Source organism: Euphorbia lathyris, chromosome 6, assembly GCF_963576675.1.
Source record: "Euphorbia lathyris chromosome 6, ddEupLath1.1, whole genome shotgun sequence".
NCBI classification, from domain to species: domain Eukaryota; kingdom Viridiplantae; phylum Streptophyta; class Magnoliopsida; order Malpighiales; family Euphorbiaceae; genus Euphorbia; species Euphorbia lathyris.
Window position 1 is genome coordinate 79,007,974 of NC_088915.1, and position 11,615 is coordinate 79,019,588.

General features: G+C 34.4%; 1 protein-coding gene and 1 long non-coding RNA gene across 5 annotated transcripts; one reads left to right on the forward strand and one right to left on the reverse strand.

The window, feature by feature from the left end:
• The first annotated feature begins 1,831 nt into the window (after positions 1-1,831).
• Positions 1,832-9,377, forward strand: LOC136232156 (uncharacterized). Its single transcript, XR_010690343.1, has 3 exons — positions 1,832-2,094; positions 2,659-2,720; positions 8,784-9,377. It is a non-coding gene; the product is annotated as an uncharacterized lncRNA (long non-coding RNA).
• Positions 2,930-11,078, reverse strand: LOC136232133 (G-type lectin S-receptor-like serine/threonine-protein kinase RKS1). 4 transcript variants are annotated; one of them, XM_066021167.1, is made up of 14 exons: positions 9,786-11,076; positions 9,546-9,671; positions 8,437-8,648; positions 8,141-8,351; positions 7,590-7,827; positions 7,353-7,503; positions 6,710-6,985; positions 6,082-6,196; positions 5,694-5,949; positions 5,122-5,183; positions 4,975-5,034; positions 3,495-3,936; positions 3,267-3,383; positions 2,930-3,183 (listed from the first exon to the last, which is right to left on the reverse strand). In XM_066021167.1, exons 1-8 carry the CDS (start codon positions 11,050-11,052, stop codon positions 6,191-6,193), a joined length of 2,487 nt encoding a protein of 828 aa, XP_065877239.1. In that variant the 5' UTR covers positions 11,053-11,076; the 3' UTR covers positions 2,930-3,183; positions 3,267-3,383; positions 3,495-3,936; positions 4,975-5,034; positions 5,122-5,183; positions 5,694-5,949; positions 6,082-6,190. The 4 variants fall into 4 exon arrangements, with proteins under 4 accessions (XP_065877239.1, XP_065877238.1, XP_065877240.1 ...); XM_066021166.1 differs by lacking the exons at positions 2,930-3,183; positions 3,267-3,383; positions 3,495-3,936; ... (2 more) ...; positions 5,694-5,949; positions 6,082-6,196 and having other exon boundaries at positions 6,610-6,985; XM_066021168.1 differs by lacking the exons at positions 2,930-3,183; positions 3,267-3,383; positions 3,495-3,936; ... (2 more) ...; positions 5,694-5,949; positions 6,082-6,196 and having other exon boundaries at positions 6,798-6,985; positions 7,289-7,503; positions 9,786-11,078.
• Positions 11,079-11,615: the final 537 nt, after the last annotated feature.

Sequence of the window (11,615 nt, forward strand, 5' to 3'; positions counted from 1 at the left end):
AAGAAAAAAATTTATTTTAGTAAGTAATAATAGAATTGCATAATGAACACTCATTAAATGTATTCACTATATACTTTTAATGAGCGGTTTTTTAACACTCATTAAATTTTAGTCATTAAAACTTCTTTTTCTTGTAGTGAGAGGGGAGGGGGCGATTTTACACTTGTGCGTGTAAAAAAAAATTGTTAAATCGAACTTACTCAAATTTTTTCTGAATATATACATGTTATCATTTGAGTGGTCCAGAACCTATTTTTATGTATAAATATAAAAATTCTCAAAATTAAATTAGATTTGGGCTACAAAAGTAAGATCGAGTTATTTTTAACAGACTTTGAGAAATTTATCGTCTATCATATATTAATCTAGTTGATTATTGTAATTAAATACAAACTCAATGCTTAATTAAATACAACCTCAATGAGTTAATTTTATAGTAATCATATAACAATCCTTAAGTTATATCTCTAATTTATCAAATACCCAATCAAATTTGGTTTTTTGTTATTTTGTATGCACTTTGATTTTTTCATTCTTTTAATAAAGCAGGCTCGGGCGATTTAGTTTGCGGTAGGTGCCAACCTAGTTGGGATTTACGGCTCTGATTCGCCTCCCTAGTTTCATTAAAAAAAATTAAAATTCTAAATCAAATCACCAATTTATCAAATACTCAATTAAAGTTCTAAGTCAAATCCTTAATTTATCAAATACATAATCAAAGTTTAAAACAGAGGCCGGAACCACCCCTGGCCATGGTGGTTCCGGCGGCCGGAGGGGCCCAAGATCTTGGCCCATGTATCCTCATGTAATTATTATGAATTTTTGTTTTTATAAATTTTTTAATTACTCGGTTCGAGATTCGTAATGCACCCCTTTAAATGCATCATCTTCGAATTATTATGACTTAGATGTGTAATTATAATTTGTTTGGAGGGTTCAAAATTAAAAGAATCAACTTATGTGAATATTCTTTTTTCAAATACATTTTTTAAATTAAATATATGTAATAGAAAATAAAAAGTTTAAGGACTATATAGTAATTTCTCTTTTTTCTCCTAATATCTCTGATTTTTTTTTTAAAAAAAGCTATAAATTAGAGCCTCTTTAATAAAAATTGCTTTAAAGAGTATCAAAACTTAACACATCATATTAAAATATAATATTTTATTAATTTAATCATCAACATCGATGTTAACAATTTTTATTAAAAAATGCTCTAATAACAAGTAACTTTAAAAGTTGACATAATTGCCACCTAAATCATTACTTTTTATATAATTTATTTTAATTATAAATATTGTGAAAGATGCACCTTTTGAAACTCTTTTAAAATTGACAGAACAATTATGATGTCACCAACCAATTTTACAAAGCATTTTATTAGAGATGTTCTTGTTATTCCACTTGGGGATGATAATAGATAGTGTATCCATGAGTATTTGGTACTATCCGATTTTGATGAGACTACTTGTAACCTGTAAAAAGAGTATGAAATCAAAACTATTACCCGTTAGGATAATGGGACGGGTATGAGAATACCAATATGTAATATAAGATTTGAACTCCACTTTTTATTTTCAATTATTAAGTAATATAAATATTACATATTTTTTGTTTTATTAAATTTATACTTTATTAAATTTGTAATAATATCTGCGGATATCTATGAATTAAATAGAATGGGTAAAATATACCCGTTACGATAATGAGATAGATACGGTAAAATATACCCGTCACGATAATTTGAGATTTGCGCTGTTACTGTACCTGTTGCGACCCCCACTCGTTAACATTTGCAAAAACGCCACTAGAGGATCGCTGGTCAGCGTGCTCGCCACCACTGTATCTATCAGTCACCAGCGGTCCACAGTCGACCGGAAATTCCATACATTTTCCTTATGGCGAGATTGCGATTTACTTTTGAAAGCCAGCTAAGAGACTCGAATCGGACTGAAGAAGACAGAAGTAAACTGTAATGCCAACTCAAATTCATCCATGGTTTCACTATCTTCTCAGTACCACATAGGAAAGAACAAGGATAAAATCAATGACTTGATTGGAGGTTTTATGAAAATCCTAAATCGAGTTGACAAGGTCAGTTTTCATTTGTCTTAGTAATAGAATTAGAGATTCTTATTATTCGAAGCTTTGAGTGCAGGGTATAATTAAATCACATTGATGCGTTTACTTTTCAGAAGATCAAAGAGATTAATTGAATTATAGCTTTTTTGTTTGAAGATTTTCTTTTGTATGCGAGCCATTCTTTATTGAAATATTTGAACTATGCATTGAAATATTTAGGATTTTGTGTATGTTTATAGAAGGATAGCAATAAAGGAGAATCTGGATGCAATAACCATGAATTCTGTTACATGACTAAAACGAAAATTGACAAAGATAGCTTATAGAGGATATATGCTTTAAATCACATGCTTTATTGTGCATTACTGTTCTGTTCTCTTCGATTATCCATATAAGGTGATAGCAATATTGTTTTAACTGCTGGGATTTAGATATGAAAGAATAAAATCCATAAGCTTGTGCCAGCAAGCCCCTCGATTGCCAAGACCAAGTTTCTCAGTTTGGCAGCTTCCATTTTTAATTTTTATGCCCATTCTCTGTTTGTATTTAAAACCAGCTGAGAGAATGCAATTGCAGGTGCACGGAGAGGACCACACGGGGCAGCCAACAGATTTCCCCACTGTGATATCCATTCTCGGGTAAGTATTAATTTTCATGCTGAAATGTTTAATGCTATGGCCTGTAATCGTCAATAAAAATGCAAGGAAATGTTTAGTGTATATTTCATTCTCACGATGCAGCTTAATGGATTCTTATAATACAGCAGCTTAAAAGCTCTTTAGCGAGGTAAAACCATAGTGACTATAACCTCATTTGTAGACTTGGCCCCTCCCATCCCTACTTCTACTGTGTTAGTGTTGCTGCCATATCTTCCATAGTTGAAACTTTGAAAGCAGGTTTTTTTTTTTTTGGAGAAGGAACAGTTGTCTCGCTGCTCCACATCATAACAACTTCAGAGATAGTTGGTCTGTCCATAGCATTTTCTTGAACACATAAGAGCCCAATCTGTATGCATCTCAAGACTTCATGGGAATGACATGATCCTTGCATTGATGAATCAACTATCTCCAATACTCTGTACTGTCTCCATAATTCCCAGACCTGTATGCTTCATATAATTAGCACATGGATATTATGAGTTATTGACAGGCCATCTATCCAAACAAAGAGTTTCCATCACTTACATATCCTATCAACGTTAAGCATCACTTACATATCCTATCAACGTTAAGTAAGGATCCTATGGTTGAAAGCCATTGTTCTTCTTGGAACTCACAATTTCCAACAGTATGACCCCAAAACTAAAAAAAAATAGCCACTGTTGAAGTTAAGGATTGAAAATGAAAGTTAAAATATATTCCAATTTCTTCAGATATCCACTATAACCAACCATTATATCATTCCATACTTACTATGTTCCGACCACTCTGTTTGTCTTCTCTAGAATTGGATCAACCCTGAATATTCTAGCCTTACCAAAATCTGAAATTTTTGGTTTCAGATTTGCATCTAGCAAAACGTTGCTGCATTTTAAATCCCTATGAATGATTGTCAACCTTGAATCCTGCATTTTAAAACCCTTCTTGACCAGTTTGCCGTTAGACAGCAAGAATTCTGAGAGTAAATGGATGAAAGTACTTACCAAAGAGAATGGAATCCAAGGCTTTGTTTGGCAAATATTCATAAATTAACATTTGTTCTCCTCCGTCGATGCAGCATCCGATAAGTTTCACAAGATTCTTGTGCTGAAGCCTTGCAGATAAGCATAATCTCATTTTTAAATTCTTCTATTCCTTGATCTGAATTCCAGGATAATCGTTTCATATCAACTTCTTGACCGTCAAATAGCTAACCCTGAAATTATTGCTGTAAGAGTAAATTTCTCAAACCAATAAAGAACTAGTTGGATTATGCTGTTGCTGATTCTTGCAAAGACAGAAATTATGCAAGCCAAGTTAAGCAATCCAATAAATATTTTATAGAGAAACTACCATGTATACTATGCCAAAACCACCCTCGCCAAGTTTGTTAGTTGGAGAAAAATTATTAGTGGTTGCAACAATAGTGCTGAGATCAAAATATGTTACCATAGTCTTTAACATAATTTAATATTAAATTCTTTAAGAAACACATAATATAATCCTTAAACTGGTACTGCGGCGGTGTAGAATGTAAATTTTAATATAATTCTTAAATAGTCATACATAATAAGATAGATGTGCTGCCCGAAGAAAGATATTAAGCTGCAACAGACTTCTAGTCACCTGAAAAATTAAAGGAGTCAAACCTCCCATAGTGAATTAATTATATGCAATGCATGAGTAGTTTAACATTGATCAACACACAATAATAATAATTGTATATATATAATATAAGTAGTCACACAATATGCTTTTCACAAAATTGTCTTATAAATAAATAGATAGGTGGTTTAATACGTGTTGGATCCTAAACCTCAATACGCAGTCTAATAATCCACAAATAATCACCATTTCACTTATATCCAATAACTGGGGGACCGAGAATAACTCAACCGACCACACGCCCAGTAGCCGGAGGACCGAGAATAACAAAACCGATTCCGTTCTCAGCCTCACTTAAATCCAAAACTCACATATCATATAGCCCGAGAATATCTCAACCGAGCCTATCCATATATCATAACATTCACAATATTAGTATCATCAATATCCAATAACCCGATAGTACCCATGGGCACAAGGTGGAAGCATGTCCATAACACGTATTTAGCCACGAACAATTACATATAAATTATTATAAATAATAAGACACTTTTATAAGTGAAAATAATACTTTACTTGAAATCTCATGAAATATTTTAGTATGAATGCAAATGCTAAATAAAAAATGCATATCATATAATTAACTCACAGGTCATTTCTAGCTGACAGTCCTAGTTCCTAGGTGTTGCTCCTTCTATCGGGTGAGTATCTAAAATAGAAAATATTATATTTAGAATTTTTATATGCTTAGGAAAATATTAAAATTAAATTAATCGCGTTTTATAGAATTTTATACCGCGAATTTGGCAGAGTCTCCTCTCTAAAATGAACACCCCCTAGTAGTAACTAGGGTCAACCCTGCATGAAAATACGCTTTTATATTAAATAAAATCAACAGTCCGAGTTGGGACTTCACAAACTGCAATTTAATAACTCGACTCGGCAACAATCCTTAATCAATTACATATCAGTAATTTAATTTCTTTCATCCAAATTTACTCATCTCCAATAATTATATGTGAAAATATATAAGTGTTATTTATATTCGAACTTATATCGAGATCAAAATAAATACCTTAATCCTAAGAGTTCAATTAATTAATTAAGCTCATTCTTATTTCTCCTTGACCAAAATTTCTAACTTTATATATTCTGAAATTTTAATACCGAACCTCTAAAAATAAAAAGGTTAACCCACTTAGCATAATTCTATCAATTTTTACTCTACTATCTTACTTCTTTAATTTTTATTAAGATTAAACCGTAAAGAATTTGGTCAAAGTTCTAGAATGAAAATTTCTCCAAATAATGTTTATAATACTATAAAATTTAGTTGGAGAAATTTCTGCATACTTCTATTTTTGTTACCTGTCATAAAATTACGTCGGTCACCGGAATCCTTCCATCGGAAAATCTGAAATTGATTGTAATTTGTATGGAAACAACAATTATAACACCTTGCTCCTTACAATTTCAATAGTCTAGAAACACCGTCAGTCGCTTAATTTAGATCGGAAAACTCCATGATTTGAGATGATTAACGATTTTCTGGCGAGACTCCGTACACTGGTGGAAAACCCTTGCATGCTTCGATTATTAACCTACCCAAGGGTTTTCCGGCCTCCTGAGTCCATTTTCAGTGTTAGATTAGCGAAAAAGTGAGCGAAAGATAGAGAAACGAAAGGGACAGCCCAAATGACAAATTTTCTCTCTCCAAAAACTTAATAAAAACTTAAAATCACACTCTAAAACTTACATGTGCTTGTAGATGGGTTCAAGAGCTTCGATTTGGTATAAAGAATGTGAAAAACGGTGGCCAAACGAGGGAGAACGATGAGACGCCAACGTCGAATGTCCAAATAACATTAGTGCTGGAAAAACGAGGAAGAAGGAAAGTAGTTACCTGCACTCATCCCTTTACACATATGTAAATGTGTAAAAATCCAAATTTAACCCTTGTATTCCTCAATTTCATTTTAATCTTCCCTTTAATTTGTTGGTGATTTATAATTTCCTTTAAAACAATTTCATATACTAAATTAATATTTAACATTTAAATCTTTTACTCTATATATATATATCAATTTGGGTATAACAAATAGGAATCAAAATGTAAAATGTTAGTGTATGGAATTTTAATCTTTCTCTCTTGAATTGCAAGAAGCAACTAATGATATTTTTCTTTTTCTTTCTTTTTGAGACCAAAACTGGAGTTTTTAAGATAGTCTGGTTTGATTATTATCATTTACTTAAATTCCTTCATTTTTTCACCAAGACCATCTGCTTCATGATTTCAATAGAGGGATGATTTTCAGTTATTTGAGTCAAATAATTTTTACATGCAATTAGTATCTTTAGCGAGCTAAAAAGTTAGTGATTGTTACATCATTTATAGAACTTGATTCTTTCTTCCCTATTTCCTTTGAGTTATTGCTGGAACATATTCTATAAATGAAAGCAGGTTCGTTCGGAGGAGGAATAGCCGTCTCGCTAGTCAACATCAGCAGAACTTCTGACATTGTCGGTCTGTCCATTGCATTCTCTTGAACACATAAGAGCCCTATTTGAATGCATCTAAAAACTTCATGAGCATCATATGACCCTTCCATTGAAACATCAACTATATCCATTACTTTGTCTTGTCTCCATAATTTCCACACCTGCATACATCATAGAATTAGCATATAGAGGATTGTCTCACATATACAAGGAGTTATATAGCTCCCTAATTAAGTAATGTGAAATATTTAACACACCCTCCTCACGCACAAGGCTCTGGTACCATGTCAAGAACCTTTTTAACCTAAAGGCTTAAGATTTTAGGTCAATGGTCTCTTAACATGATATTAGAGCCTCTTGACAACTCTATTTGTCAATGGAATTTCAACACATGATACGATGAATTTGTATTGTACACTTTTCAAGCCAAAGGGTATTTGCGTGCGTGAATGTGTAAGCTTTACCTATCAGCTTAAGCTTTTGTGTTAAATGGTTGTTTGACACAAAGGAAGAGTTCCCATCACTTACACATCCGATCAAGGTTAAGGAAGGATCCTCTTCTTGAAAGCTATTGTTCTTCTTGGCACTCACAATCTCCAACAGTACGACACCAAAACTGAAAACATCTGATTTTACAGAAAATTTTCCAAATATTGCGTACTCTGGGGACATGTAGCCACTGTTGAAGACAATATTGAAAATAAATTAATGTCCTCAAGTTTCATGAAATATGCACTATGATATATATCATCATCGAATACTTACTATGTACCGACCACTGTGTTTGTCTTCTCTTGAATTTGATCAACCTTGAATATTCTTGCCATTCCAAAATCTGAAATTTTTGGATTCATATTTGCATCTAGCAAAATATTACTGCATTTTAGATCCCTATGAATGATTGTCAACCTTGAGTCCTGGTGAAGATATAAAATACCACGAGCAATTCCGGTTATAATATCAAAGCGTTTCCGCCAGTCCACGAATGATCTTCTTGTTTGATCTACAACAAAATTTAGATTTTTATTTCTTAGATTAGGATAAGTATAGTAATTTTGTATGTGCACCCCCTTCATAACTCTTTTGATACACTTTTGCAATTTGGCATCAATATGAGCAGAGGCGGGCATGGGGTGCTGTTGCACAGCTGCTGCCGGGAGGGGTGGTTCTGCCTTGCAGCCGCCCTCCAACTTCATCTACTGGGGTGCATTGCACCCCAGCAGGGGTAGGACAATTTTTTTTAGTCCAGCCCGTATGCACCCCTAAGCTTGACTTGCTGGCTCCGCCATTGTGCATGAGAATGCTTAGTTGCTTACCAAAAAGAAAGGAATCCAATGACTTGTTTGGCAAATATTCATAAATTAACAATTGTTCGCCTCTTTCGACACAGCACCCTAGAAGTTTCACAAGATTCCTGTGCTGAAGCTTTGCAATAAGCAAAACCTCATTTTTGAATTCTTCTATCCCCTGTCCTGAATTCTTGGATAATCTTTTTACAGCAACTTCTTGTCCGTCAGCTAGCTGACCCTGAAATCATTTTTGGGAATACAAAACTAGTTTGGTCATGCTGTTCCTGAATCTTGTAATGACAGATATTGTATAGAGAAACAACCTTGTATACTATGCCAAAACCACCCTGGCCAAGTATATTAGTTTCAGAAAAGTTATTAGTGGCTGCATGAATAGTGCCGAGATCAAGAAACAATATGTCTTGGGGATGACTGCTCTGCCTGAGCTCACTTGCAACCAAAGTATTTTTGTAGTAGATTGAACCTGATGCAGGATCAAATAGTCTTTTGCCTGGTTTGTCCCTTCTTACTGTTCCTGAAATTTTTTTTAGAAAGTTGATTAATCTTCCTACTCTTTTGGTGTTATTGTGCGTAAAATATGCCATTCAAATAGTCATTTACGCTATATGTAAGGTTGAAGTATAGCTTTTATTGAGCTTGAAACTTGAAGTTTGCAGGATTGAACATCTACGGGTGGCCTAACAATGAGTGCCCCGAAATTGGATTAGGAGGCTCCGATACCATGTAATTAAGTGCTACTCATCCCAAAAGGTATCTCAAAGGAGGAGAATTGCTACACATATAGCTCCCTAATTAAGCAATGTGCAATATGCCCAAAACGGTCTAGATGGCGAAGCAAAGAGCGACCCGACATTGAATACAAGACTCTGATACCATATAGGAATCATTTGATCCAAAATCTTGAGCTGATATGTAAGGTGTAAGAATAACTTTTATTATTAATTAGAAGTGAAGCATTGTTTGCCCCATGAGCTATCCAAAATATTGATTTTTCCTTCTTGACCTATTATTTGGTACCATTTGGCCACTGACCTACCAAAATTGGTGAAATCTCAACCAGTAGGTGGTTGAGATTCCACCAATTTTGATAAGTCAGAAGGCAAATGTTACCAAATAATAGGCCAATGGCAAAAACAAGAACTTTGGATAGGTCAGGGAGGCAAAAACAAGCATTTTGGCTAAGTCAGGAAGCAAATGTTACCGGCACTATTTGTCCCCCCGAGCTATCTAAATTTTTTACATTTGGCCCATAATCTATTATTTGATCACATTTGGCCCCTAACCTATTAATAAAACCCAACATTTTGGATAGGTTAAGAAGCAACTAGTTCCTTAAGCCTATTATCCACGACATCATTGAATAAATTATTTGAATAAAGGCACAGTGCCATGGGCAAAGTTTTTTCTATACCTCTCTTGTTCCTCCTAGTCCATAAACAGGCAAGTAAGATAAGTGCAAGCCATGCTGAAATGATAGAAAGTATTAGAATCTCCATATCCTTTCCGAGAAATGCATTTGATTCGATGGTATTTTCAGCTGCATCAGAGAAAAAAGAAGAAAAAAAATGTTAGTCAACAAAAGACAGAGGAAGAGAAAGTGGTTATTTTCCTTTCACACATTGTTTCTATTACTTCTGCAGAAATTCAATACCTAATTCAATTGCATCAACACGAACATAAAGATCAATTCCATCTTGAACTTGATCTGTTGTGTCCATTAATACTCCATACCATGTCAAACATCCATTCCCTGATTGATCATTATATACACTTGCATATGCAGTGCAGGAACAATTCCTCAAGCATTCCCGTTCGCACTCCAGATGGCTCATGTTCATCTGCAGCCAAGCTACTGACGATGAAGTGTCTGGAAGGATGGTGTTTTCCACTTTCAAAAACCCTTCTCCAATTCTGCAGAGCGACGAAGATTCCTCTCGCTTCCTGACACATCCTCCGGACGCATCTCTCAGATACCAGTTCCTTGGGGATCTGGGTTCATAACCAGGTAAACAAGAACACTCAAATGCATCAGAATTGCTGGGGCTGCACTTACCATTGGTACCACAATGTGCATACAGATCACATGGATTTTTCGGTACTGACCAAAACTCCTTCCATTGTTTATCATTCTCACTCCACCTTATCCACTTGCAAAGTCCTATGTTATCCACCATTGATCTTGCAACAATCAAATCATCCGTTATGCTGTAGGTTGTGTATGCCTCCTCTTGATTGATTACAGTTTTAAAGCTGAATACATTGGAGAATTTCCTAATTGGCCATATTTGTGCTCGCCAAACATATTTCGATCCCTTGTATAGATAGAGTTGCATCGGACTCCTCGTGTCCATCTTAACAGAGAATTCTCCTATCCACGGGTCATCAGCTGATTTCCATGATGTTAAGCTCCACTCAAACCCTGTCTTCTTATTCCTCCCAATTTTCGTTCCTGGTAGCATAGTATCTGTGGGATAATCAAAGCTTTGCCATAGAACTCTTCCACTTCCGCCTCGAACCAAAATCAAGTTCCCAGAATCTAACAGCTGAGCAGAACAATTATCAGTTACTTCATCCGAAATATTTGTTGACCAGAGTGGAATTTTCTGGTTAAGATCATTGTACAGTACAAGATCCCCGTACCGATTAACTGATAAAAACCCGGAAGAGCCATTGATAGGATGGTTCCTATTTGCTACCCAAACTACAGATGGTTGTGAAATATTGTGGAACCAAATACCAAGATATCTGTAACTTGAAGTTCCAGGAGTGAAAAATCCAAATGCAAACTTCTTGTTTTTGGAGACCAGAAGTTCCCCTTCTTTGAAGGTTTGGTTTGCGGTAATGATATCAAGAGAACTGCTTGATGGAAAATAAAGGAATACAATTAAATAGTGCAGAAAAAGTTTCTTGGCGGCCATGGCTTCTTCTACTTGATGGTATGTATTCTTTTGATGTGATATTTCCCTAATCATAGTTAGGATTTTTTTTTTTTTTTTTGGGTGGTGATTAGTCAACTTTGCACACAAGTCTTTCATTTCGTACCTTTGTTTTTTGGTCTGATGACTCAAGTTACAATATTTGTTTTGAATATTAGTAATAGTACAATATTTGTAGAACTGCCAAGTGTCTTACTAAGATTGGATCGATATGCATATCATAGTTATAAAAATATCTCCTATCTTAATAGTCTTCCATGTCTTTTGCTTTTGGTGCGGTGGTTAGTCAATTTTGAACATTGTTGAATCACACAAGTCTTTCATTTCGTTTTTTTTTTTTTTTTTTTTTTTGTCTCCTCTCATGATTTACGGCGTGGATTACTATACTGAGTCCCAATTTCCCATCCTTAGCTCTAGGAAAAAAATTAAAATACTTTTTTATTAAATTTTAAAATTTTCAAAAATCCTCTCAAACAATCTAAACTCGCTTTAATCTAATCCGGATTAATTTATTAACGAAAACATGGATCGGGAGAGGAGCGGTA

What these genes read in the sequence shown, in the direction of transcription:
- LOC136232133 (XM_066021166.1), bottom strand. Translation starts at nt 11,052, where the DNA reads ATGGCCGCCAAGAAACTTTTTCTGCACTATTTAATTGTATTCCTTTAT. An exon ending in TGTTGATGCAATTGAATTAG is followed by an intron (nt 9,672 to 9,785) that starts GTATTGAATTTC and finishes TCTCTGATGCAG; the next exon opens with CTGAAAATACCATCGAATCA. An exon ending in AACACAGTGGTCGGTACATA is followed by an intron (nt 7,504 to 7,589) that starts GTAAGTATTCGA and finishes TGTCTTCAACAG; the next exon opens with TGGCTACATGTCCCCAGAGT.